This window comes from Podarcis muralis, chromosome 3 (genome assembly GCF_964188315.1).
Source record: "Podarcis muralis chromosome 3, rPodMur119.hap1.1, whole genome shotgun sequence".
Classification (NCBI taxonomy): Eukaryota; Metazoa; Chordata; class Lepidosauria; order Squamata; family Lacertidae; genus Podarcis; species Podarcis muralis.
In genome coordinates, this window is record NC_135657.1 from 48,315,789 (window position 1) to 48,343,109 (window position 27,321).

Consider the following 27,321-nt stretch of genomic DNA (forward strand, 5'->3'; position numbering starts at 1 on the left):
AGTCGCTGATAATGGCTGATTCTTAGCCTTTGCTCTCATCAACAATACTATCTGTTTATACAGTATATGCTTGCCAGGAGTGGGAGGGAGCAATATAAAAGAAAGCTAACATTTTGTCCCATTACCAAAATAATTTCTGGTTTCAAAAATGGGGATGGGGAGAGCAGATAAAAGGGACTTGTCTTTGTGCTGGTTTGGATGGCTATATGTTGAAAAGAATTGAAAATAAAATTGGAAACAGTGCCAGTCCCGCAAGAGAAGTAAGTGGAAGGTATTCATAGTTACTGAATTTCATGCTCTTGTGATAATGCAAACTGTTCCTTAATGTACAATGACAATAAGTATTAACTTAGTACCCAGTGCATCAGTATGAGCTTGGAACACCATTCTGTTCTTGCAGGGAAGTGATCAGTACACCCCCCCCAAGGTAATCAATCCCCCTTCTCTAAGAAGGATGACCCAGCTGCAGTATAATATGTGATACTGCATGAGTTAAGACTAGCATTTGCTCCAGTATCTCTATCTATCATCCTTGTTCATGCAGCTAATTCATATGACCATAAACGAATCCTCACCTCCCAAATCTAATAGATGCCAACAGTGACTGTAACTGGCACCTTAATAATGTGGTCATCTGAACAAACTTTGGGTTGGTCATATCTAGAAGAAGACATAGTTCCTGTACCTGGATAACTATGGAAAAGGAGATTCTATTAATTGCAGCTTTTCTTCATTACAAGCTCCACTTGCCCATATTCTCTCTTCATAATTATTTAAAGGTACCTGCCACTGGCTGTTAGGCAAATTTGCTTTTGCATAAAGCTGGTGAAAAGGAAGCTGTGTAAAACCTGGTGGCCCACTTCTCCCTATCCAGTTCTAGGGTTTATCCCAGGTCTCAGCCCTACCCAGCTAGGTCACACTGCCCATGCTCTGCACCCTCCTTGAATGCTTTTATCTGGCTGAAGTGTGTCCTTGACCAACGGCAATGCTTCTTGCTTTCCTGGATGGAGTATGGTGTGTGTGTATCATCTGCAACACAACCCACCCTACAAAGTTGCGTCCATAGCTCCCTTCACGTTGGCTCAGGCTGCCCACACGCCTTGCTTTTTTGCCTTGCCCACAACTGGCTTGTGGCTCTCAGTAAGCTGTCCATGAGGCCCTTGAGGTTGGGGGCAGGGAGAGTTCCGATTCAGTATTAGGATTCGGAGTAAAAACCAGGCAAGCCCAGAGCCAGCTCGCGTTTGTTCTGGGTGTGGAAGGGGGCAGGAATTCGGTTCGACTGTACTCCAGCTAGGATTCTGACCCCTTCATTTCCAGGCGGTGGGGATTGAAGCCACCTCACTTCTTTGTCACCACCAGAGGGTCTTCTGAATCTGGTGCAGTTGGGAAGGAAACCACCCCGCGGCCCGCCACTTTAAACAAGGACTTTGCGACCGCCCGTCCTGCGGGGAGGGAGGCGCCGATTTGGAAAGAACCGTCTCCAGCCAACCCCCGCAGGTGCCTCTGCTCTCCAACGGAGGCGCTGTTGCTTCCCCTCGCCAGGCCGACTCCATTGCCGCTGGCTTCCACCGCCTCGGCCGGGAAGGCGACATCATGGCCTCGCGGCGGGTCGAGCTGGGCTTCGCGGAGGAGGCGGCGGCCTGGCGGCTGCGCAGCGAGCACTTCCCTTGCAAAGTGGGCGGCAGGCCGGCGTGGCTGGGGGAGGCGGGCTTGCCGGGCCCCGCCGAGCTGCAGTGCGGCGAGTGCGGGGAGCCGCGCGCCTTCCTGCTGCAGCTCTACGCGCCTCGGCCAGGCCGGCCCGACGCCTTCCACAGGAGCCTCTTCCTCTTCGGCTGCCGCCGGCCCGCCTGCTACCGCCTCGCCGGCCCCTCCCCGGGCTGCCTGAGAGGTGAGGGGCGCGGGCAGAGAGGGGCCTCGTGTCGTCTGAAGGGCCCTTGGTCGGGTCTGCATGAGGCAGATGCTGGAAGTCCTAAGTCCCCTCCCCTTAAACCCAGCGGGGCAAGTTAGGATTGCAGCGGAAGCCCTGAAGGCCCGATTAGGGAACCTGCTGTTGTCAGCAGCCCCGGCCACCATGGCCAATGGTTAGGGGTGATAGGAGTTATTGGGTGGACCGGCTGTTTCCCTATCCCTGGGCTCTTTATTGTTTGTGCCTATTAAAATTTGGGCCCTTCCATTAGGAAGACGGAATGTTGCTCTAGCCCACAGGTTCCCAACCTTTTTTTGGGCCATGCCTCACCTAAGCATCTCTGAAATCCTGATGCACCTCCCCCACGACATATAATTCTTATTATTCAAAAGGTGAACTCCTGTTGACGTGGAGGAAGCCTAAAAGGCTTAATAACTTAATAACTCGTTCTTGAATTGCCCCCCTTAAAAATCAAATTGCCCCCCCAATAGGCCGTGTGCCCCACATTTGGAACCAGGGCCCTAGCCGAAGGGAAATCACTGGCCCATCTAGCTTGTATCATATACAGGGGATGGCAGTGGCTCCCCTGGGTTTCAGACAGGGGTCTTCTTCCCTACCTTTACCTGGAGATGATGGGGATTGAACATGGGGGAAGCAGGTACTGTACAGCCCATTTCAAATAAAAATGCTGCTTTCTTTGCCCAGCTCCCTGCTACTGAGCTCCCTGTGTAAGAGTTTGCTTATCTTTGCTTATTCAAGGCATCTTTAGTCCTACCACTTGTCATGATACAGATGTGTGGTAACATCTGCATTGGCTCACATCCTGTGCACCCCGGTTCATATTTGACAGGCTTGCTTCTGCCTTGCGGCACATCTGGTAAAGAGTTGGGATGTAAATATTTCCACTAAATAAATGCAAATGTATCTTAGGTACACAGCTAAAAATCTAGTTTTATTTGTTTCTACTATTTATAGATGGCTATTCACCGCAGATGTTCACAAGGCAGTCTACACAACAGTCAATAAAACAATCCATAGATCAAAATAAATCAGTGTTTAAAACAAAGAAAAAAAGCACAGGTAAAGTTCAATAAATAGGCATAGTACAACTTACTTAAATAGAATGCTGTGAAGGAGTTCTAAAACTGGAAGTCCAAAAATAATAAACAAGGCCAGCTCATAACTTTATAATAGAATTTGAAAATGGGGGGGGGGGGGGAGACTTGTCAGTGGCTTCAATCTTGTGCTCAGGAACATGTCATGTTGGCCCCACTAAAATCCGTAGTATCTTTGTGTGAGTAACCAACTGCAAGATTACAGCATAGAAATGATGAACGGATACAGTGTATGTCATTTGGTAGAGTTTTCTTAAAAATAAAGAGAGTCAGGCAATTTTTTTTTCACCAACAACCCATGTCAGCAGTTATATATCAGATGGGAATGTTTATTCCCTTTCCTTAAAGTGCTGCCCTTGTAGATGCATTAGAGAGCATCTCAGAGCACCATAAATCGCCATGTTTGAATTAAATGTCAAAAGAAAAAACTGGTGAAGTGGCGCTAAGGAAAGGGAGGTATTAGCTGGCTTTGATGTTGACAAGAACCAGCTCTTTTAAAATGTGAGACATCAACCAACCTCTGAGATCCTAAACTGACAATGTTTGCCTTTCTCTTGATACTTTCATGGCAAATCTGGTCTGTTGAATGGAGCAATTAAAGCATCAAAAACAGATTTAAGAAAACATTAGCAGTGTGAGTCTTACCTCAGATGGTGGCTAGAGATTTTTCAGGTACCAACTGAAATGTGTGGTACTATTAAACTAGAATTGGAACATGTGTAGTTTGACACTACTGAGAAGTGAATTTTCTCTCAGATTATATACATGCCGTGCATGCTGTTATACCACACTCAAATGCTGCCAATATTACAAAATTAGTGGATCTCTCCCTCCCCTAAGGAGCTTTGGATCCTTTGGAATAAGAGGTCTCTCCTCCAGTAAAGATTAAGGAGAAGTGTAGCAACTTGTATAGTTTCTGACATAGCCAGGTCAGAGAGAGCAAACAAAAAGTATATACCAATACTTGCTTTCAAATAGTTAATAATTTATTTCTAATTTATTTCTATTTTCAAGTTTTTAGGAATCAATTACCAAGGAAGAATGACACCTACTGTTATGATCCACCACAGGAAGAGCCACCCCACGAAGAGCCGATTTGTGCAAATCTACAGCTAAAATGTGGAACGAAGCTGTGCCGAGTCTGTGGGTGTTTAGGAAGCAAAACATGCTCCAAATGCCACAAGGCTCATTACTGTAGCAAAGATCATCAAGTTAAGGACTGGAAAGCAGGACATAAGCTTTCATGCTTGCAGTCTGGTAAGCAAATTGAAACTCTAGAAATTTGCATTGATTTAGAGGAGGGTCTCCATTAGTTGAAGATTGGCTTTGATTACTTCAGAATTAAGTAGTCCAAGAAGAATTGTTATACCGTAATTGGGGAGAGCAGGGAGTGTGTGCATTCACAATGTTTCAGGGTAGGGGGAGGTATGGTATGGGAGGTGGGGCAGGCTGGGGAAGGGGCCCACGACCCACACAGTTGGTGACTGTGCTGTTTGCCAACCCGTTCTCCAACCTGAGGCATTGCAGTCATCCTGTTAGCCAGCCCTTCGGTCCGCGGCTGCTGCCCTGAATGCCAGGTTAGCTCTGAGTAAGACCTCCCTCATCCTTTTCTGGATGAGGAGGCTGATCTGGTCTATATTGGCTGAGCAAGGTGTGGTTGGTCTTACCCAGCTGTGTCCACCTGAGTATTTGGCGCAGTATCAGGGCAGACCTGAGGGTCAGGGAGGGGGTCTCTATTAGGATTGTCTGCTCTTGGCGGCTGATGAATCCAATGGATTTCTAAAACTGCTCTGGCTGATATAACTGGTACTCATACCAAAGCCCTGGCCAACCTCTGGAATATCCTAATGGCCATTGACATGATTGCCCTTCAGCACCCTCTCCCACTTTGTGGAGCCCGTTTGGCTTCCTGGTACAGTGGAACCTTGGGTTTCGAACGTGCCTTGGAAGTCGAACGGCTTCCGAGGCGCGTTTCTCCATTTTCTCAATGGAATTTACCGAACGTCCAATGCACCTTGGTTATCAAACGTTTTGGAAGTTGAACGGTCTTACTACATTCGACAGCCGAGGTACCACTGTATATTCCATAGCTTAGGATGAGGAAGCAAGCTGGGAGACAGCTCAAACACAAGTGGAGGAAAACTCCAGTCAAATGCAATCAAACACTAGTGAGGCCTCACCATCAAGCCTACCAAATGGCAGTGAAGGCAGCAAAGAAGGTATACTTTGCTGCCTCCATTGCATCCTCATTGTGTCATCCAACAGAGCTTTCCTAGGTAGTGCAAGGCCTATTACAGTCTGGCCTGAAGGAGGTGACACAATAGTCATAGTTGTTGTTGTAGTTATTCACCTAGGAATTCTATAACATCATATCCTCTATTATATTTAGAATTTTTTGCCAAAATAGTTTATACATATTTTCTGGCGCTGCTGTAAAGTCCACTTTTGGTCTTTGACATCTCCAGCAGCACAAGTTTCTTTTTTTAGCAAAGCTGCAGTGTCTCAGTTTGTCCATTTCTTTAAAATCCTGTTTGTCTCTGTGAGTAGAATGACATAAATACTCTACAGTAATGCTGGGAGGTGTTACTGTTGAATTTTGGGACATTTCTGCTTCTAGAGACAAGCAGGGTTTTAAAGTAATCAAAAAATTGAGACACTGCAGCTTTGTCTAAAAAAAATGGTGCCTTCTGCTCTGGCTTTATTCTGCTGGCCATTTCATTCTATATTTGTCTTTGCTAGTTTTAAATTTTGCCCCCCACCCCCAAGAAATCATTTGAAAATAGACTGATATACAATACAAAATAGAATAGGGAAAAATGACCAAAATAATTTTGGGTTCTTGTTTTGTAGGTGAGCTGGATGTTGTTATTCCAGATCATAAATTTCTTTTCCCCGAGTATGAAATTGTGATAGAGCCTGAAGAAACTGACTCCTCCAATGTCAGTGAAACAGAAGAGGAAGATCAGGACAAAAAAGAATTGACACCTGCCGCCAATGCAGGTAAGTAGCATGAATAAATTTCCTTGCTGCAAGACCTATTTTTAAATTATATTACAGTTGTACCTTGGAAGCCGAACGGAATCTGTTCCGGAAGTCCGTTCGACTTCCAAAGCGTTTGAAAAACTAAACGCGGCTTCTGATTGGCTGCAGGAAGTTCCTGCAGCCAATCGGAAGCCGCAGAAGTCCCATCAGACATTCGGTTTCCAAAAGAACATTTGAAAACCGCAACAGTCACTTCTGGGTTTCGATCGTTCAGGAGCCAAAACGTTCGAGAACTAGGCTGTTCGAAAACCAAGGTACGACTGTACTTTTGGTTTTTGACCTGTGGTGGCTAACCTATGTCACTAGATGGTGCTGAATTCCCATTTTCCATCAGCCCTAACCAGTATGGCCAATGGTCAAAAATGTTTGGATCTTTAGTCCCAACAAAATCTTCAGGGCCACCGATTAACCACCCCTGCTTTTACATTAAATGCTATGTGCCTGTAGCATAGACTTGAAAATAATTCAGGTCAAAAGAACAGAAGAATTGTGAACATGATAATTTTCTCTATATTTAAATATCACTGTGCTCCATGTAAGTAAGTCTCCAAGTTAGTATGTGCTTAAATTTGATTGAATTAAGTTTTGTTTTTCTGTATCTAGTCATCGGAAAAAGTTTGACAAACAAAGGAATGCATAGTATAAAAGTAACACAGATTAACAATAAACAAAAAGAACACAAATTTGAAAAAGATTACATGCATAATCTCCCTGGCATGACACAGCCTTTTCTTTTAAAATATTTCACAAAAAGGAATATTTTAAGCAAGTTGCACTATGAAAATCAAACTCTTCATCTTAACATACTTTGTTCTAACTTCTCATGCAAACCTTCTGAAGATTTTAATTTTGCTTATTAAAACTATAGCATTGCTGATTTTAACACTATAAAGATTTAATCTGCTTGGGTTTTAGATGAAGCACCAGATTCTCTAGATGAGACATCATTGGAAGCAATGGCAAAACACGAAACACAAGATGACAAGATTTTTCAGAAGTTTAAAGAGAAAATTTCTTCGGAACCAGAACAGGTTTTGAAATGCATTTTTCTGTGGCTCCCTCTATTTTTTTAATATGAGTCCAATAGTAATGCCTGTTCGTCATTTGTTACTTAGCCTAGAATCCTGTCAATATTGCTTAATTTTCTAACCACTAAGGTCTTCATACCACTAAAGTACTAAAATATGGGGTGAAGATCCAAAATCTGGCCCAAATGAAATCTTAGAAGTAATAGGGGAATTAGGTAGTGGCACTGCTTAAGGTGGCTACCTAAGAGAAATGGTAATATTGTTTTACTTTTTTTAAAAAAAACAACTTAAAGGATAAAATTGGCAGAAGTGGAGAGCTTGCCCATGAGCTGGGCATGAGAATAGCTCTCTCCTGCTGTTATATAAAGTGGTACCTTGGTTTGCATACGTCTTGGATTACAAACACGTCAAATCTGGAAGTGCGTGTCCTTTTTTTGGATTACAATCCTTTTTTTTTTTTTTTACAACCCTTTTTTTTTTTTGGATTACGGACAAATTTTTTTTTTGAGGCCCCATTGGTGAAAGCGTGCCTTGGGTTACAACTTGTTTTGGTTTACATACAGGCCTCCGGAACCGATTACGGTTGTAAACCAAGGTACCACTGTATAGCATATTCAACTTGTTCTTTTTGTAGTTAAAATATGTGCTGTGTGATGAAGTAATTCAGCTTCATTGAATGAAGTTCTGGTATCACAAGAGATGGAGAAAGATATCTTGATCCAGTTCTTTCACACTATGCATATTTTACACCATATGTTCCCCCGCCCTACTCATTTTTTCTAATTTAAAAAGAGCCAACTCTGTAACTTTCCCTTATAGTGGAACTGCTACAGTTCTCGGACCATTTTTGGCTACTCCTACATTTATTTATAATAATCATGTTACATATCTCCTTTTTCTTCCTGACAGAGGCATACGTGTGCTTCTCAATCTCTTTTTGAGATGCAACAACCAGAACTGTATGCTACTCAAAATGTGGTTGCAGCCAGATTTTTATAAAGGCATTGTGATATTAGATTTGTTTTCAGAATTCTTTCCTAAGGCTCCCTACCTTGGTATTTGCCTTTTTTTAACAGCTGCCACACACATTTTTATTGAGCTACCTCCCATGATGCCTTTCCTGGTCAGTCACTGTCAGCTCACAACACATCATCAGTGTAAAGTAAGGATTTTTTTGCTCTAGTGTTCATCATTGTACACCAAACCGCATTTGCCACTTTATTTCCCATTCATCTGGTTTGGAGATCCTTTTCAAGCTGTTCAATCCCTTTTTGTTTTTACCAACCGGAATAATTTGGTCAGCAAGCATAGCCACTTCACTGCCCCTGAAAAATTATGAACAGGCACAGGTTCCAACTTTGATCCTTCTGGCGGTTCCCTCACTGCGAGAAGCAAAGTTACAGGGAACCAGGCAGAGGACCTTCTTGGTAGTGGTGCCCGCCCTGTGGAACGCCCTCCGATCAGATGTCAAGGAAATAGACAACTATCTTACATTTAAAAGACATCTGAAGGCAGCCCTGTTTTTACTGTCTGATGTTTTAATGTATTTTTAATCTTTTCTTGGAAGCCGTCCAGAGTGGCTGGGAAAACCCAGCCAGGATTATTATTATTATTATTATTATTATTATTATTATTATTTATTAGGACCTCACTTCTTACATCCCTTTATTGTGCAACCTGTTGCTTATTCCTTCTGCTACCCTTTCTTTAACTTTTTATTGATCCAAAAGAGGACCTGTCCTCTTATCCCATGGCTGCTAAGGGATGTTACATAATTTTATTAGATGATCAGCAATTTCACATTTCATTTAGAACCTTTGACTAGAAACCATTCAGACCTTGTGATTTTTAATTTCTTGAGAAGGAAGGCCTAGAAGTTCACCTGTTGTCACTAGTTGCCTCTGTCCCAAGTCTTCCACAGTGAAGACACATTAACTTTTCAGCAATCTCCTTAAAACCCTTGTTATTATTGGTTCAGTTGCCTCCATAGCTGGTTGCCTGTATTTGACATATTTATACTTTAATCAGTGGTTTCAGCGGTATGCTTCCTTTTCATCACTTACTGTTTTGTAAGGATGTTCTTATTTGAGTAAGACTTCCATTTTCTGAAGGAAGTCTCTGGTTCTTAGCATCCTGAAATAAAGCAAGGATTGGTTCTAGAGGTTGTAGAGGAAACAGCTAACATGATTGCCATGGAGGCACAAGATTTGAGTGGGGTGACCAGCAGCACAGCATTGTTCCACAGAAGGGATGACATATATATTTCATTTTCGTTCATAACCTTTTGCCCCAGTTCAGAGAAGTTAAATTGCACTTACTGGCATTGATATTAATGGAGCTTTCATTCAGGTTTCATTAATTTTAAAGGGACTGAAGTCTTGGGGCCTTTCCATGTAATTTAAAACTCCATCTGTGATCTCTCTTAATCTCAGATTATCAGATACTGTAGAGATGGAGAAGGCCCACTCTGGATTTCTGCAGAAAACATTCCTCAGGAGACGGACATCCCCAACTGTTTATGTGGCAGTAAAAGAGTGTTTGAATTCCAGGTATGGAAATCTGGTTAAATTGTGTGTAATAAGTGTGTGTGTGTGTGTATATATATATATACATATACATATACATATACATATACATATACATATACATATACATATACATATACATATACATATATATATATATATGTATTTGCTTTCGTAGATTTTCACGGGTACAGGAATGCAGGTTTTGGTGTCCTCGGGTATCTTCCCGTGTAAAAGTTGGGGTGTCTAGGCGACGTTTCGACGAGGTCTCACTCGTCATCTTCAGGCTGGTGCTTTCGGCTTCTTGTTACTGGAACAGAGCAGGATCTCAGTGTTTGAGTTCCTATAAATACTGTTGAGGAGGTGTGGCCTCCAATGTTCTGGGCAGAGAGGAGGTTCCCAGGCTAGTGTGCCTTTTCTTCTTTTGTTCCTTAATTGCTTGAGTGATTTCTTGAGTGATATCCTGAGTACCACTTAGGTGGGTCATTAGGTGTGGATTAGTTGCTAAAGCCTTTGTGTCTTGACCTCTTGAACTTTGTGAAGAGTTTTTCTGAGAAGATGGGTGTACTACATTTAGTTGTGCTCTGGCTTGGCTTCGTGTATAGGGGCGAGCTGTGGTTTTGTGGCCTGTGCCAGCCAGATCTGTGTAGGGATTGCAGGGGGGTGCAGCATCCGGAGGTGCCACCATGGTTTGGCTACTGGATGGTGTCTGTAATTTATCTGTGGAGAGGGTCTGGGTTTGGGTCTGGTGTGGTTGATTGGTGATGGCGTTCTGTGTGCCTCTGGATCTGGTGTCAGTTTTTGTGGGGAGGGCTAATTTCCAGATGTCTGGCAAGCGGGATGTGTCGTCACGCTTGTTCATGTTGTGAGGGTGTTTCTCTATCTCGATGGCTTCCATGATTATTCTCTTGTGGTGATGTTCCATGTTAGAGAGCAATTTGGAATCTGCAAAATTAATTTCGTGTCCTGTTTCTTTCATGTGTTGGAAGAGAGAGGAAGTTTTTTCTTCTTTTTTGACGGCATTCTTGTGTTCTGCGATACGTGCATTTATTCGTCTGTTTGTTTGTCCAATGTACGTGGCTGGGCAGACTTTGCAGGGTATTTCATAGACCCCTTGGTTTTCCAACTGGATTTTATCCTTGGGGTTTCTGAGGATATTGGCTATTTTTTGGTTGGCGCAAAAGGCTGTTTTGATATTGTGTTTATGGAGGATTTTGCTAATTTTATCTGTAGTGCCCTTGATATAAGGAAGGAGGGCCATGCCATTGTTTTCTTCTGTGTCTTGGTTTTTGGGGGGTGTTTCTTTTTGGATTAGCTTCGTAACCCTGTTTTGCTGGTATCCATTGGCAATTAACACATTTGAGAGATTCTGTAACTCAGTTGTCAAGTGGTCTTTGTCAGCCAGGCGTTTGGTTCTGGAGATGAGAGTCTTGGCTACGGAGTTTATTTGTGCAGGGTGGTGGTGTGATTGTGCATGTAAGTAGCGGTTGGTGTGTGTTTTTTTCCGGTAGATAGTGTGTCCTAGGGAGCCATCAGGTTTTTTGTAGATTAGGACGTCAAGAAAGGGAAGTTGGTTGTTGGCTTCTATTTCCATAGTGAATTGTATTTTGGGGTGTAGGCTGTTGAGATGTGTGAGGAAGCTGTCCAGTTTTTCCTTCCCGTGTGGCCAAATTACAAAGGTGTCGTCAACATATCTGAGCCAAAGTTTGGGTTTGTGTTCTGACTTGTCTAAAGCATTGGTTTCAAAGTGTTCCATGTACAGGTTTGCGATGACCGGTGAGAGGGGTGATCCCATAGGTGCTCCTTCTATCTGTTTGTATCTTTGTCCATTGTGGATGAAGTACGTGTTGGTTAGGCAGTGGTTGGTCAGGTCCAAGATGTATTCGGGGGGATTGTATTTGTTTTGAATGGCTGTCAAGGCTTCATTAATGGGCACTTGTGTGAAGAGAGATACAACATCGAAGCTCACAAGTAGGTCATTGGGATGTAGGTTTTGCTTCTTTATTGTTTCTATGAACTGGAAGGAGTTTGGAACGTGTGAAGAGATGGATTCTGCATAGGGCTGAAGTTGCTTGGCGAGAAATTTAGCGAGATTTTGTAGAGGTGAGCCTATGGAGCTGACTATTGGTCTGAGTGGTGTTCCCTCTTTGTGTATCTTGGGGAGGCCGTAGAGTTTGGGGCATCTGGATGATTTTTCTCTGGGGATGATTCTTAGCTGGATTTCTTCACTGATAGGAGAGGCTTTTATTTTGGATTTGGTGGTTTTTTCCAGATAGGTGGTGGGATCTGTTTTTATAGGTTGGTAGGTAGGGTCTTGGAGTAGATTTGATAGTTTTGCTTGGTAGTCCGATGTGTTCATCACAACAGTGGCATTACCTTTGTCTGCTGGGAGAATGATTATGTTGTTGTCTTTCCTCAGGTTGGTGAGTGCTTTCTGTTCTTCTTTGTGTAAATTGCTTCTGGGTGGTTTGCTGGAGCAGAGGATGTTGGTGACTTCAAGTCTGATTTTATTGGCTTTTATTTTATTGGCTTTTATTTTATTGGATTTTATTGGCTGATTTTATTGGCTTCATCTGGGTTGATTTTGGTTAGGCTAGCTTCGACTCCGCATATGATGTTTTCCGTGGGGATGCGTCTCGGGGCGACTGCAAAGATATCCTGCAAAGACTGCAAAGATACTCAAGATATCCCTCAAGCAATTAAGGAACAAAAGAAGAAAAGGCACACTAGCCTGGGAACCTCCTCTCTGCCCAGAACATTGGAGGCCACACCTCCTCAACAGTATTTATAGGAACTCAAACACTGAGATCCTGCTCTGTTCCAGTAACAAGAAGCCGAAAGCACCAGCCTGAAGATGACGAGTGAGACCTCGTCGAAACGTCGCCTAGACACCCCAACTTTTACACGGGAAGATACCCGAGGACACCAAAACATATATATGTATATATATATATATATCTACGAAAGCATATATATATATATATATATATATATATATATATATATATATATATATATGCAGCAGAGGAGAATTTTAGGAATGAATTCTAAAATTTTCTTTCAATCCTTGCCAAGGTCTGTGTAGCCTGAATTGTGGGAAGTCAGGAGTTCAATGATACACATTTTTGGAACTATAGTCTACTTAAATTAAAAACGGGTTGTTGACTAGAACGTAAAGGTAAAGGGACCCCTGACCATTAGGTCCAGTCGTGGCCGACTCTGGGGTTGCGGCGCTCATCTTGCTTTATTGGCCAAGTGCTAAATAAACTTTTTAGAACAGGTAATTGCTGCAAATTTTCTACAGATTTTGCTGAAGTATTTGAATGGTGCTGTTTATCGCTTTCCCCCCACCCCAACTAATCCTGTTGCTTTTACGGGGGCTGGAAGCTAAGATTTGAAGACAATAAAGAATTGATCACTGTGCCTTCTAAACTATGTAGTACAGAAAAAGTACTATGTATCTTAAAAGGTAACTTAACATTTCTGTTGTGTTTTGTTTAAGATTATGCCGCAACTTCTGAATCACCTAAAAGTTGACAGCCTTGGAGAAAGCATCGACTGGGGAACACTAGCTATTTATACATGTGCCGACAGCTGTAACAGAGGCAACCACTATACCGAAGAATTCGTCTGGAAGCAGGATATTTCTAGCACTATTTAATATCTACAAAATTTAAATAGCAGGACATTTAACTCCGCATCATTAAAATATCTCACTTCATAACTAATCCTGTAATTGTGTTTATTACCCTTGGGACATCTATACAAAACATGGGTAAAACAAAAGAAGCAAGCGCTTATCCAGTGATGAGATGATAACAGTTGCCCTTTTGTTTTAATAAAACCATTAGCTAAGGTAGCTTTATTATATTGTAGTGAAAGTTTGCCATGCCGGCAGCTAGGTAAGATTTTTCAGACAGTCGTCTTATTTTTATACCTTTAATTTTAGAGCTGGACTTCTTCAAAGCTCCCCCCTATGCTCAGTAAAAGAATAAACTTCCCTCCACCATGGAGGTAACCGGGTACTCCATATGATCAGGTGTTCAGGTGCAACCCATTTTAAATTGTTCTTATCCCTATAGGGCTGCAAGCCTGCTGCACCACTACATGAATTGACCACCAGTTCCAGAAAATGTGTGAACTAAGCTATAGCTTATATGCTAAACTTTTTTTTTTTAAAGATACTTAAGAAACACACAGAAAGTAATTTAAAAGGCAAAACAGATTGCTTTAATACTGGATTGTTAAGAAATCTTATAAAAACCAATTCAATACACTGAAAGCTACAAGCATGCATTTAGCACATTAAAACAGCAGCAGAAGCCAATCAGGTTAATCACAGGCTTTTACTCTTCAAATTCTTTCCCCAATTTTCAAAAGCAGCATGTATTTATACATTTAGAACTCAAAAAATTGCTTCCCAAATAGAGGAATATATATATACAACCATCAGTTTTCATTAGCAACTTTCTGTCCTGCTGAATACTGAAAACAGGGAATGTGAAAGGTGGTCTAAAAATGTAGAATCAAAGTTTCTGATTATAAAATTCATGGTTGAAAGAATACTGTAAGAAAATTGTTAAATGTTGAGTAACACGGTTTAACCAATTTGCCAGCGTAAGCTTTCCGATTTTTTAAAAAATAGATGTTAAAACTGTTTAAAAGCTAGAAATATAAATAAGTCGAGTTGTTTCTCCAAGGAGAGCCGAGTGAAGCAACTCACGGTAACTCAGTATAGATGTAACACAAACACCCTCCCCGTGGAGATCTGGTAATTAGGCACTAACTGGGAAAATGTTCCAAGGCCTGATGCTGCAGTCTGTAAGTCTCCTTTTACTGCTGTGCCATAATCAGTAACTTTAAAAATGTTCCCCAACGTCTTGGATGAGCATGAGGAACTGTTACGTTGTCTTTCTGAATCCTTTTAAAATAGGATATATATTTTCAAATGCTTCGTAGATTTCAGCTCTGACTTTTGCACCTAGAAGGCAAAGCACTAGTTATACAATCACATTTTTTTAAAAAAACCTACAATGTACCCCCCTTTTTTTACAGAGCAAGAGGTAGGGTGTCTGGTTTATTCTTTTCCTGTAATTTGGACAGGAAAAAGGAGGAAGTGCATGGCTCAAATCTCTTATTTGTGCAGTTGGTTCATAGTTGTAGACTCTTAGAAGAGTTCATTGACAGAAGTTGTAGCACATTTGCAATACCAAAACACCAACACTTCAAAAAATGACTAAGCCAACATTAAAATAATTTGGATTTTCAAGAAATCATTACTATTAGGCACCCCTGTTGGCACTACAATTTAACTTAATGCAGAAATGTCATATGTAACTTACCTGTTAAAACTACCTTCCCAGAAACAAATATAAGCAGCACAATTCTTGGCTTGATCATTCTGTAAATTAAACCAGGAAACAATTCTGGCTCATAACTGGAAGAAAAGAATAAACAGGTAAAATCTTTAAATGAAACTTAAGCTAGTGTGGGTTGATTGAGATGCCTGTAAGTGAAAGTCATTTTATTTCTCTTGCCACAAGTTAATTTTTGTTATTACTAAATCTTGTGGCTGATATACCAAAGCAGACATTTGCAGCAAAATATACGACATATTTTGTATAAGAATGACAAAATATGGCTTAAGCTAACTGGTGAGCCATCTCCTGTTTCAAGCTCTTTATGGGAAGCTGACGTTTAAAAAGGTTTTCATACAGATTTAATTTCTCTGGCTACTCATCTAGCAATATACACCATTAGCCCCCAAGACTTCATGAGATCAGTCTATTTCCCCCTCTCTCTTGTTTGTAAACGACCAGCTCATTTAAAATACAGCTATATACAATAAAATCATTACATCATAAAATATTAGCAAATGGAAGAAGTCTCAAATGTTGTAATTCTTGTATACAAAACTTTATAGATACAGGGTTGGATCTGAGAAAAGTGTGCAGTAGGACACTGACAGAAGTTGAATCAGTGCTTCTCCCAGGGGTCAGGGGACTCTGCTGAATAGGAAATCTCCAAAAACTGGATACATGCACCTTTTGCAAATGTGAGCAGTGCTCACTGAAAGGGCCTCTGCCTGATTTCTGTGGATGCCTGTCCTTCTTCATGGAGAGGGTTTTTGGTGAGAGGTGGGGAAATTAACCAGCCTTCTGCTATACACTTTTACCTGGATCCAACCCACAGAATGTCCTAAATTGGCTACAGCTTGACAAGCAATCCTTCTTATTTGCATACACCTAATTCAGGATACTATGGGAGATCCAAAGCAATGATTAAACATACTAACAAAAAAAATAATTAAAATGGCAGAGATAATAACAAGAGAATATGTTGCCGTATCCACTCGTATTTTGTGGCAGGTGGTATTCACCACTTGGGTACAATAACCTTTTACCTACCTGCTAAACTGTTGATGCGTAAGTACCAATCCTTCGAGCCTGATGGGGAATTTCACATCACAGCTGCCCACCATATTCTGAATCTTAAAATCCAAGAATTTGGCTGGAAAGCCTAATTTCTGCACAACTCTGGCATACTTCCTGGCAGCTAACCTGGACTGCTCCTCACTGGGGGAAAAAAGGAGTCACTGTAATTTTACCAAGTATTATTTATCAAGTAAATAATAACAAAATGTTATATACGGTGCATGTGTGTGCAGTAAATGTGTTTGGGGAGCTGGACTGTTAACCCCCAAGTGAAATGAGAATAAAACTATACTGGACATTGAGATTAATGGGCAGATTCTCCATGGACTCACATACCTCTTCGCCCCTGTACACACCATTTTCCCAGAACTGAATATGAGGGCGGTGGTACGTGGCTCTCTTATTCTCATGATTACAGCAGCAAAACGCTGAAATACAAACAAAAAAAAAAGTTGTTATTACAAGAATCCCAAAAAACATTAGTAAGTAATTTTTGAAGCTGCAACCACCTCTATATTATAATTCACTCCTCAGTCATCTTTATAATTTTGCAAGCATTTATAATCAACTACTTCAAGAATAAGAGTACAGTGGTACCTCGGGTTACATACACTTCAGGTTACAGACGCTTCTGGTTACAGACTCTGCTAACCCAGAAATAGTACCTGAGGTTAAGAATTTTGCTTCAGGATGAGAACAGATATCACGCGGCCACAGCAGCAGGAGGCCCCGTTAGCTAGAGTGGTGCTTCAGGTTAAGAACAATTTCAGGTTAAGAACGGATCTCCAGAACGAATTAAGTACTTAAACCGAGGTACCATTGTATGAACCTCACATTCCAAAAGGGATTACAGTGGTGCCTTGGGTTAAGTACTTAATTTGTTCCGGAGGTCCGTTCTTAATCTGAAACTGTTCTTAACCTGAAGCACCACTTTAGCTAATGGGGCCTCCTGCTGCTGCTGCGCCGCTGGAGCCCGATTTCTGTTCTTATCTTGAAGCAAAGTTCTTAACCTGAAGCACTATTTCTAGGTTAGCAGAGTGTGTAACCTGAAGCGTATGTAACCTGAAGCGTATGTAACCTGAGGTACCACTGTATTTATCTTGCTGTATAAACAGCCTTCATTTCCACTTAAGATATATAAGCCACATTTTGCAGCCCAAATGTGTCTATTCAGGAGGCTTGTTAAAAATATTGCAAGGAGTATTGCAAACTCACTCTTCTACAAATTGTTTTAAGTGTTTTATTATATAACATTTTTATTGTAGCAGGTTCTTCCTTAGATTCAACACTAAAAAAAAAGTTTTCTTCAACAAAGTATCATTTTTTTACTATATAGAGACTCTAATCTCCAAATGTGAGCAACAGTTATCTAGCAGAACAGAAGTGCCAGTCTTATCCATTTGTGCCTCTCCCCCCAGTAAATAACATGCAGAGGAAGTTGGGTTTCCCCAACAATTCTTTAGAGGTGCAGAACTCCCCTGGACAGTTGAAAGACTGCATTCTCCACCACTAATCCTAACTGAATAAGCAAAAATGGGAAGGAAAGATTCTCCACTCCTTGCAGTCATCCCAGGAGAAAGAAATGGGAGACAATTATGTGAGCTCAAGGCTCACTCCTCACATACTAAACTGATTTCACATAGCATCTGAATATGGTCAATATGCAATGGACAACTCAAAATATTACTTTTGCCAAGGAGCTTTTGGAGAGGTGAAAACTGTCACTCCCCTTTTAGAAATACCTTTGCAAGTGACTTTTGCATCCTTTCTACCAATGCTGCTAGATTTATTGTTTTACCTTCTTTAAAGAGTAAAGATAGGAAATTGCCAAACTCGATCCAACAGGTGAATTATTTGTTCTAGTGGACCTACCTATGTCCAACTCTTGACATATGATGTCAGGTGTGGGGCAGGTGGGCTTGGTTTGGGGAAACAGCCCCACAGACCTGTAGACTGGGGACTCCCCAGCCATGAGAAAGCTAAAAGAGATTCATGCTGGACCCATGGGCAATCAGAAACAGAAGCATCAGGTAATGGCTATCGACTCTCATATCTTACCTTGGGGTTGTATTCAGCATTTCGAGCACGAAGGGCAATGGTTTTGAGGTCCAGTTTGCAACCAAGATTCACTGTAGACACAATATTCCTAAAGACAATTCAAAGACATGCCAGGCAAGCTAGATTTTTTCCCAAATTTTGAATGTATCCCCTACTATGCAACTGCAATTAAGCAAGTAAAAACTAGAATACCAGGACACAACCAGCCTTATAAGATTTACAACCGGGATAACTTTGACTCGTGAGCTACTGTCTCATGCTAATTTTCATGTATATATATATTTTCAAGATTAGTCGGTCTCCCTGTCTGTCTGTCTGTCTGTCTCTGTCTCTGTCTCTCTCTCTCTCTCTCTCTCACACACACACACACACACACACTCAATCTCCAACAAAGGAAAGTCTACCACACCTCAATGCACTGTTCCATTTTCTCACAGTGAACCCATTGATTTGGGTCCTACCCTCTGGAACAGCAGGAAATACATTTGGTCCATCAGAGCTGTGACAAATATTTAAAGGGTGCTATCGTATTGTCTCTGAACACAACAAAGAATTGAATATCGTAAAACTACAGGAGCCCACTCAGTCCCACATTATTGTGCATTAACAGTTTATGGTCAACATATTAGGGGCACCTCCTGCCTGTTGTCTAAAAACAATCAAACAATTGAGAGTGCTCATGAACTCCCCATCTGTGAACCAGTTCAGAGCACAGGGATGCAGAGGAACTCTATAGCTGTCACATTCCTAAGAAGTTCCATATTCCAAAACATGAGCTAAAGCCTGAACATCTTTTGCCAATGTTGTGAGGCTTATTTGAGATGTCTGGGAAGCAAGGGATATGTCAACTATTCAGTGGTTTTTAGTTAAGTCGCTGCCATTAAAAGGAACTTTATTATTGCTGCTTAACACTAGTTGCTTGGCCCTAAGTCAAAAAAGATAGATTTGCTAGCCAAGATCAGAAGGTTACAGGAGCTTACAGTCACTGTTTAAAAATATTGCAGGGTCACAGGAGGGAGAAGAGAAGACTACACACTCACTGTAGCTGTGGTACAATCCCAGAGCTTTCAGAGGCAGGTGTTGCGGGAGTTATTGGGGTCATGGGGGTCATCGGAGAGGGGTAGAGAGGTGTGGTTCCTGGTAAAGGGGCTGTAGTAAGTGTCTGTGAGTGGAAGAGCTGCGGCGTTTGACCGGATGCACCCTGTGTGGATTGTGATGTGGACTGCTGTGCTGCTGCTTGCTGCTGTTGCCTCTGTTGCTCTTCCAGAATAGATAAACTGTTGGTGCTCTGAACAGGTTGGGGTGTGAGCCCCGTGCCATAGGGCATCATGGGACTAAATATAGGGATACCAGGAGTCATCGCACCCTAAAAAAAGAGAAGAGAATTAGAGAATGCTGCCGACCACAGATGTTTTTGAACAATCAAGAAGAGGATTAAGTATTCATTAAGTTGCTTTAAAAACAGCCGATTCTATTTTGAAACCAATAGTGCAGTCCAATGCATACTAACCTGGGAGTAAGACCCACTGGACACAGTGTGCTTTACCTTTGAATAAACGTGCACAGGATTGCACTGAAACAGTAGCTAGGATCCTCCAGAATGAGTATATTACCATGTGTATTCTCCAAGGCATTGTTATCACCTTATTTTACTTGGACTCTTATAATAGGGCTGAAATTGACATTCAGTTACCATAATAAAAGAAGGGGGGGGGTAGATCAAAACTGGATTTCTCTCATATATGCTTTCATTAGCACTGAGATACCTTTAAGTCAGTGCTTCTCTCTGGCTGAGGAACTTTCCCTTAAAATTAAAGACATGCAGCGCTCTTATATCCTTAATGGTTGATTTTCAGAACCTGTAAAAGTAATAACTACCTACTCAAAGGAGTGCTTCCCTTTCATTTCAGCATTCCTTCCCTGAGGCTGGTAGTTCTGTGTCTTTGCATCAGGGATGACGGACACTGCATTCCTATGCATGTTTACTCAGAAGAAAGCCCAATTGTGTTCAGTGAGGCTTGCTCCTAAGTAAGTGTCCCAAATATTTCTGCCTGAATTATCCAAATACAATGTAGAGAGGTGTCGGAGTTGCCCACCACTAGAATGCCAACCAGAAAGCAAAATAAAATCAAGGGAAAAACAGAGCAGTAAAATCATGAAGCGATGCAGCTCCTTCTGGGCAGCTGTTTTGGGTTCAGAACATGCAGTTGGGCAGGAGTCACCTACTCAGTGCCATCAGCAGAAGCCCTGCACAAGAACTTCTGCTTGCATCATGGTGCTCCCCCACCACTTCCCCTTGTGCCCCAACATTGGCTCTGGGGAGGTTGGGAGAGAGAGGTGGGATCATTCTGTCTAGCAAGCTGAAATGCTTTTGCAGGTGGGGCAACTGGAAGAGTGCAATGCTGAATTGCATCTATTATTTCAAAATGTATCCCTCAAGGCACACTAGTATACCCCATGCCTGGGACACAGTTTGGGAATTACTAGTTGAAGCTAATTAAAATAAATTCAGTTGTACATGTCATACTCTTTAAAAAAAGATCAGCAAATTCCAAATATGCAGAACGGTTCTTTTTAAGCAATCCTGCAGTGTTTTGCAACTTTCCCTTCTCTCAACTTTCACCACAGGGATGTCTGAAGGACCATCTTGCCCTGAGGGGAGAAGAAGCAGTAACAGTTTTTTCTAAACAAGTTGTCCCATCCATTCTATTGCAGCTTCTTTTTAAAGAAGGTGATGCTTATTGTTGTAATAACCTTATGTGAAGTCCACCTGAAAAATGGTATATAAATACTCTAAATAAACAAACTATTGTTTGCTTATTGTTCCCTTCAATCAAATTGCATTACAACAAAATTACAAAACAACAGAAGGGGGGCAGAGTTTGGAATTTCCATAATACAAATAACCATCTAGACACACATTGTTCACTTTAACTGAGATATTTTGAAAAAGGATTCAAGTCTAAACCATAGTTATAAATTGAGACTATATTTTGAAATTAAATGAAATAAGAGTCTCCTCCCTTCCTCCCTCTCTTTCATACACACACACACACACACACACACACACCTTTCAGGCCAAGGGTACATCATAGAAACAAAATGCTGGAAACTGAGTCTGGGTAGTGAGGAAGTCAGTATGGAGGAGTCTGTGTCTTTAATGCTTCACCCACTCAAAAAGTAAACAAGAATGAAGCAGGAAGGGAAGAAGTGCCTCCAATATTTTCAGCTCTTGCCAAGGAACTGGCTTCCAGAGAGTCAAAAAAACAGAGAGGGTCCAAGAAAAGCATTCTTGGCTACTGTTGAAGGAGACTGTAGTAAGTTTGTGGCAGGGACTGCTCCATCAGCAAGCATGCTGCCACTTAGGGCAATGGCTGTATTGAGGGCCAGTGGTATTTCTTGCCTCCTTTGCCAACTACCCTTTCACTGAGACCACTGGAGAGGCAGAGCAAAAGGCAGGGCCAGAGCATGTTCTGGCCTGTGGTGAGAAGCGAGAGATAAAACCATCCTGTGATCTTCGCAGGCAGGCAGGCAGGCAGGCATAGATAGATTAGATGTGATTCAAAAGAGTTTGAAGCAAGCCCACCGAGAAAAAAGATGAGAGGAGGAAGATCTAGTGCCTACAACATTGCATCACTTTTCATTGGGTAAATAATTTTGAAATCTGTGTTTCCTAATAAGCTCCAAAATTCACACATCTTTACCTGAGGGGATGCTAAACCCTGGGCATAGGGTGGTAAACTGTTGTTTTGATCCATGGCAGCAGTCCGGTCTCCAGTCAAGTGACAAGTATTTACAGAAACCCTGTCCAGAAAAGCAGTTTCACACCATCTGCCTTGAGAGTCACTTCCTAAAGCATCCCAACAAGGTATGCAGCCTGTCTTGACATATTTGAAAGGACTTCAGCTTCCAAGTGTCTAAGAGGAGGATCATAAGTCTGAAAGAGAGAAACAAGTTTAATGAAAAGCATGCCTTGCAGTAAAATTAAGAAACACACAACACTGCTGCATTTTATAGTCACAAAATGTATTTCTGTTGTCCAAACAATGCTGTCAAGTGTGCTTCTTCCAGTATAATATGCATGGGTCTGCTTGCAGAATAGCTTCTGAGTGCCAGTTCTAAGAATCTGCAATGACAAATCCCCTTTCAGGTCTCCCACATACTGAATGAATTGGTTTTTGAAGTAAGCAAAAAGCATAAGCCTAACAGACAGATGAGATCTGTGATGACAATTACCTTTGAAGCAGGGCAAAGGTATCAGTTTAGCTACCCAACCCAAATAGCTCAGTTTGGAAGGAAAATAACTATACCTAAACAGAAATCAAGTACTTACAACTTGGTTTCTTCTTTGACCCAGTAGTACTGCAACTTAAAATTTCTATTCTGCTCATACCTGAATTTTGAAAGAATGTTAAGTAATAAGCAAACTGAGGTTATTATTTTATTACTTTGTATACGTCATAGACTATGAGCTTCAGCTGAGACAGAGTGTTATTCCCAAGGTCTTCCGGTGACATTCATTATCTGAGAAAAGATTTGGAGGTCCAAACTCACTAGCCGCTGCACCAGCCTGGCCAGGACAAGCAAAAAGCCAAAACCAGGAGTGCAACAAGTAAATAATAAGTATCAGATTACATAAACATTTTTCACACTGAAAATAGAAATAAATAGCTAGCTAACTTGAGGAGGAGGGCGGGTTGATGTGACCCCTGAAGTACCTGCATCCCCCTGCTCTGCCTTGCAGTTCCTTGATACAGGATGCTTCTCCTGAATGTTTGCCTTGGAGAGCTCAAGGTCATCCTTCAAAGAGCATTCCTCCAAAAGGGGCATGACAGTGACCTTTTACATCAAGAGATCCTTTTTGGACTAAAGCTTGAAACTGATTATGATATCCCTTGGCTGAATAGTAGGCAGCAGTTAGAAAAGGATCTGAAATGTTTTCCTTGAAACTTGAATGTGCTTTATGCTGGATTGTTTTAGTTGATGCTTTAATGTGTTATCAACCTGTTTGAGATTTTTTCTTTAAAATATAAAGTGGTATAGAAATGGAATTATTATTATTAATAATAAGACTCATTCTAAAAAAAACTATGGCGCCTAGATATTCCGTGGTGGCAACCACAACATAGGTTTAAGGTGTCATTTCTAACGCTGGTTGACTAACCAGAAAAAATGTTGGCGTTGTGCTATACAGCTCAATGGAACCAACTCAGGGCATGTCAGGAAAGAAAAAGGCAAAAATCCATGCTATGGGTTATTTGGAAATGAACATAAAATAAGACATCAAGAATTGTGAGGAAAAAGAACAATAAAATGTCTAGCTGTATCATTGAGTATGAAACTATTTTGAGAAGTCATGTGCATGCACCTGTATTGAAAGAACATTATCCCTTAGTAATTGTTTATTGATGACTGCTTATGGCCAAAGGCTGGCAAACTCCAAAAACGCCTACATGGAAAGAATAGATCAAAACTGCACAATAAAACTGAGTGAGTTTAAGAGAGCAAAAATGCAATTCTAAGGTTGTTTACTGAGAAATAAGTCCAATGATTTGAATAAGACCTACTCCCTACTAAAGGAAAGTAGAAATATGTTGGCATTAATGTTTAAGGTTGCTTATGTACTTTAAATTGAATTAAGAAATAATGTATGTTCCGTGTGTGCATATTAAATGTCAGTTAAAAAACTGTCAATATTATAATTCATGGGTACAAGTATATGGCTGCATATATACACTTGAACTACTGTGTACGTTTCTGATTGTCCCATCTTGGGAAGAAATTATATAATTGTAAAAGGTGCAGCACAATACACATTTATAAAAGTATGCATAGTGTGGAGAAAATGAAAGAGTGTATTTCATTTCGTTCATGTAACACTTGGGTTTGGGACACCCTTAAAAAAACTGATTGGAAGAAGATTCAGTGAAATTAGAAACTAGTACTGTACTTCAATGAAATTCACGGCTACAACTCAGCATTAACTCAGCTTGCTTTAAAGATGGATTCAACAAGTTTATGAGGGACAAGTCTATCAATGGCTATTAGGCAAACATTTCTATGTGGATCATCCAGGCTGAGAGGCAGCCTGCCTCCCAATAACAGTGGCCTGGAAGAAGAGACAACATGCCTTCATGCCCTCCATCAGGCTTCCCAAAAGCATCTGGCTGGTGACTGGATAAAATAAGCTGCTTTACACAGATCTTTGATTCCAGCATGGCTGCTCTTAGATTATGAACACCACGAGAACATCACTATCTAGTATAGTGGTTTCCATTCTGTGCTTCCCCACCCCAGCCAATGGGCTACTTGAAAATTATTTATGGCCTTGGCAGATCACTTAATGATTTTTCTGCTTGCTGTAGCAACTGGAATGTGTGGTACTATGCATTTTGTGTGTGTGTATTTTAATTTATTCCCCCTTGCCTGTATTTTATTGCAATTTGAACTCCACAGAATTCAAGTTGTAATACAATCTAATATAAGAAATAAAGACAGCAAAATAAAAATAAAAATAAAAATCAGTATGAGTAATTAATGCAGACATGTTGCAAGACCACTTGAATGATGCTCGCAGACCACTGGTGGTCCACTGACCGCAATCTGGAAACCCCTGGTCTAGTAGCATCATTTGTCAACATCCCAGGAAATGATTGTTTCATCCAGAAACCAACAGCTTAAAGGCCTAGTAAAAAACAACCCAGAAACATTGTGAAGCACCTCCATACACCAATACTTTGAATAAGCTATTTTACAGAATGGACTATATTGCTTCAGTAATGAAGCTATACAAACCTTGCTTCCTCAAGAAGTGTTTTATAGAAGTACTCACTGAAGGCTGCCATCCAAACAGCACTATTTTTATTTCACTGACACAGAACTACACCAGGGATTAGAATAGTCTTGCCAAATGCCACAAATATATCTGTGTCAAAGCAGGATAATCTTTCCAGCTGCAGATACACCTACGGTTATTGTTATACTGCTACATAATAAGTGTGGGTAGCATTTAACACTTCAAGATTGAAAGAATTAGGCAAATGTAAAGGAGTGCAAGCATTGCATATTACAGCTGTTTGCAAATTGACTTTGTCATCCTCTATTTATAGCTTTCATCAAATACAAAAAACATTCAACATACAGTAACAGTGCACACACACAATACTGACATCTAAGCAGATATAAAAACATGTATAAACTCTTATAAAATAAGCACAGTCAATCACTACTCCTTCTTGTGGTCTGTAACTCCCTCTCTTCACATGTTTAAAGAAAGTTATGTTTGTATAGGAATATATGTGAAAGAGATGGAGAAATAATTCAAGACAGTTAAGTACCCACTGCAGGTTTCACAATTAAATATCTCTCTAAAGAGACTGACATCAACCACCCAATAGATGAGTTTCACTGATATCTATTACACACTACAACAGTTCAAATGGCACTTAATTGCCAGTAAGTTTAGGATTATAGCCTAAGCAACAACCGGCTAGCAATCTGTGTGGCGCAATGGATCGGTGCATCTGACTGGCACTGCAGGGAGTTGGACCAGATGATCCTCGGTGTCCCTTCTAACCGTACAATTCTATGATTCCGTGATCTAGAGCCCACGGAAATGTAGCCTGTTTCAATTAAGTATGTTAAACTATGGCAATTTGGACTCATTTCTACTAACTGAAGAGTAATGCAGCAAACTACATTTCACTGGCCCTTCCTTGCCAAACATTTTTAGGATGGCAAAGGAGCAGGGCAGCTTCCAAATTGCACAGAATCATCGAGTGCTTCTCGGAATCGTGTGTGCCAAAACGACTTGCAGGAAAAAGTGCAGAGACCCAGAAAGGTGATTATTTTCCTCTCTCCCTCCGAGCACCTCCTACACCGGTGCAGGAACTCCATTCAGCGTAGTGGGACTTGCTTCCAAGCAGAGAGCATGCACAGGATCGAGAGGAGCACACGTGGCCGACAAGAAGCAACCTACCTTAGGGCCACTGGCTAGGATCCTCCTCATTAGTTCCCATGGACTGGGAAACCGCACGGGCAGCAGACACCGCAGCCGGGCGGAGGCGGGAGATTGGGGACATCGCCATCCCGCAGCCGCCGGGAAAGAGGTGCCGAGAAGGGCGCCCCTCCCCGCCGGCTGCGTTTCCGCTGGAGGGAAAAGCGGGAGTGAGGCAGGCGGGCGGGCGGGAGGCTACCGGGCCCGACTCGCGGCCCACAGACCCGCCAAACCCTCGTCCTGACGTTACGGGTCCGAAGGGCGGGAAGGGGGAGCGGGAAGGAGAAAGCCCTGTCTGCCGCCCGTAGCGGTACGAACAGTCGTAGAGGCGGCGCCTCCTCCGACCTCCTCAGCCCAGCGGCTCTGGGCTCCTTCCCAGGGCTGCCCTTCCCCTCGAGGGCGACGCTGGCGGACCGGCAACTTACCGCTCCAGAAGTTCTCCCGAGCCGAGCTGTGCCCCTTCGCTCGCTTCATCGAGCGGCGCGCCTCTTTCGCGTCATCCGAAGCAGCCGCTGCGCCGCTCGGCGGTTACCTCGGGCGCCAGCTTTCTTGAGGGCGGCAGCGGCCGGCCGGCAGGCGGGGTGGGGTGGGAAGAGAGAAATGAGTGGAAGGAACGCGCAGGCGCGTTCGAAAGACTCCGAGCGCGGCTGGCGTGCCCCAAAGAGGAAAGGGGCATAAAGGGGAGGAGGGGTGAGCATGAGCATCGGGATGCCAAGCGCAGCTCTTCTCTAGGAGGCATCGGCGATCAAAGCCGCCTGCTGCACGCCTAGGCAAATGGATCAGAGCACCGCAGGGATAAGAAGGGATTCCAAGCAAAGCGAAGGTGCTCCTGACCCCCCTTACGCTGGCCTCCAACCCTCAGCGCAGTGCTGTGTCTGACTCCCGTGTTCCCGTTTAACTGCAAGTCTTTTTCTGCCTCGACCTTTACGGCAGAAGCAGAAAAAACCACCACGAAACAGGGGAAAGCGCAAACAAGATGTTGCTGCACTTTTCAACTGCCCTCACTCCTGAACATTGGCCAGGCTGGCTGGCTGGCTGGCGCGGATGGGAGTCAGGCTCCCCAGCGCCGCCGCCACCACCTCAGCCTCTCTCTCCCCGGGAAGCGCGCTTGGGTCTGTAGCTTGAAATGAATTCCCCTTTCTTCGTCTCCGGTGCCCCCTTGTGAGTCCTAGCAGCCTCCCGCCTGCAGGTGGCGCTGCGACGCGCAGGTGCCGACG

At 42.3% G+C, this 27,321-nt stretch overlaps 2 protein-coding genes across 3 annotated transcripts; one reads left to right on the top strand and one right to left on the bottom strand.

The window, feature by feature from the left end:
• The first annotated feature begins 1,524 nt into the window (after positions 1–1,524).
• PDCD2 (programmed cell death 2) lies at positions 1,525–13,344 on the top strand. The gene is made up of 6 exons (XM_028723975.2): positions 1,525–1,888; positions 4,036–4,278; positions 5,872–6,021; positions 6,979–7,094; positions 9,524–9,640; positions 13,119–13,344. The coding sequence occupies exons 1-6, from the start codon at positions 1,594–1,596 to the stop codon at positions 13,275–13,277; spliced, it is 1,080 nt and encodes a 359-aa protein (XP_028579808.2). The 5' UTR covers positions 1,525–1,593; the 3' UTR covers positions 13,278–13,344.
• A 479-nt stretch (positions 13,345–13,823) lies between these two features.
• TBP (TATA-box binding protein) lies at positions 13,824–27,296 on the bottom strand. 2 transcript variants are annotated; one of them, XM_028723978.2, is made up of 9 exons: positions 26,530–27,296; positions 26,087–26,256; positions 21,813–22,045; positions 19,149–19,474; positions 18,109–18,196; positions 16,387–16,478; positions 16,024–16,191; positions 14,959–15,053; positions 13,824–14,597 (listed from the first exon to the last, which is right to left on the bottom strand). In XM_028723978.2, the coding sequence occupies exons 3-9, from the start codon at positions 21,864–21,866 to the stop codon at positions 14,518–14,520; spliced, it is 903 nt and encodes a 300-aa protein (XP_028579811.1). In that variant the 5' UTR covers positions 21,867–22,045; positions 26,087–26,256; positions 26,530–27,296; the 3' UTR covers positions 13,824–14,517. The 2 variants fall into 2 exon arrangements, with proteins under 2 accessions (XP_028579811.1, XP_028579810.1); XM_028723977.2 differs by lacking the exon at positions 26,087–26,256.
• Between the last annotated feature and the right edge of the window lie 25 nt (positions 27,297–27,321).

Bases quoted from the DNA above. Each gene is read 5' to 3' on its own strand.
- PDCD2 (XM_028723975.2), top strand. From the start codon at position 1,594: ATGGCCTCGCGGCGGGTCGAGCTGGGCTTCGCGGAGGAGGCGGCGGCC. The intron at 4,279-5,871 runs GTAAGCAAATTG...CTTGTTTTGTAG, and splicing joins GCTTTCATGCTTGCAGTCTG to GTGAGCTGGATGTTGTTATT. The intron at 9,641-13,118 runs GTATGGAAATCT...GTTTTGTTTAAG, and splicing joins AAAGAGTGTTTGAATTCCAG to ATTATGCCGCAACTTCTGAA.
- TBP (XM_028723977.2), bottom strand. From the start codon at position 21,866: ATGGATCAAAACAACAGTTTACCACCCTATGCCCAGGGTTTAGCATCC. The intron at 16,192-16,386 runs GTATGTGAGTCC...TTTTTCCCCCAG, and splicing joins GTGTGTACAGGGGCGAAGAG to TGAGGAGCAGTCCAGGTTAG. The intron at 15,054-16,023 runs GTAGGTAAAAGG...CTTTTCTTCCAG, and splicing joins ACGCATCAACAGTTTAGCAG to TTATGAGCCAGAATTGTTTC.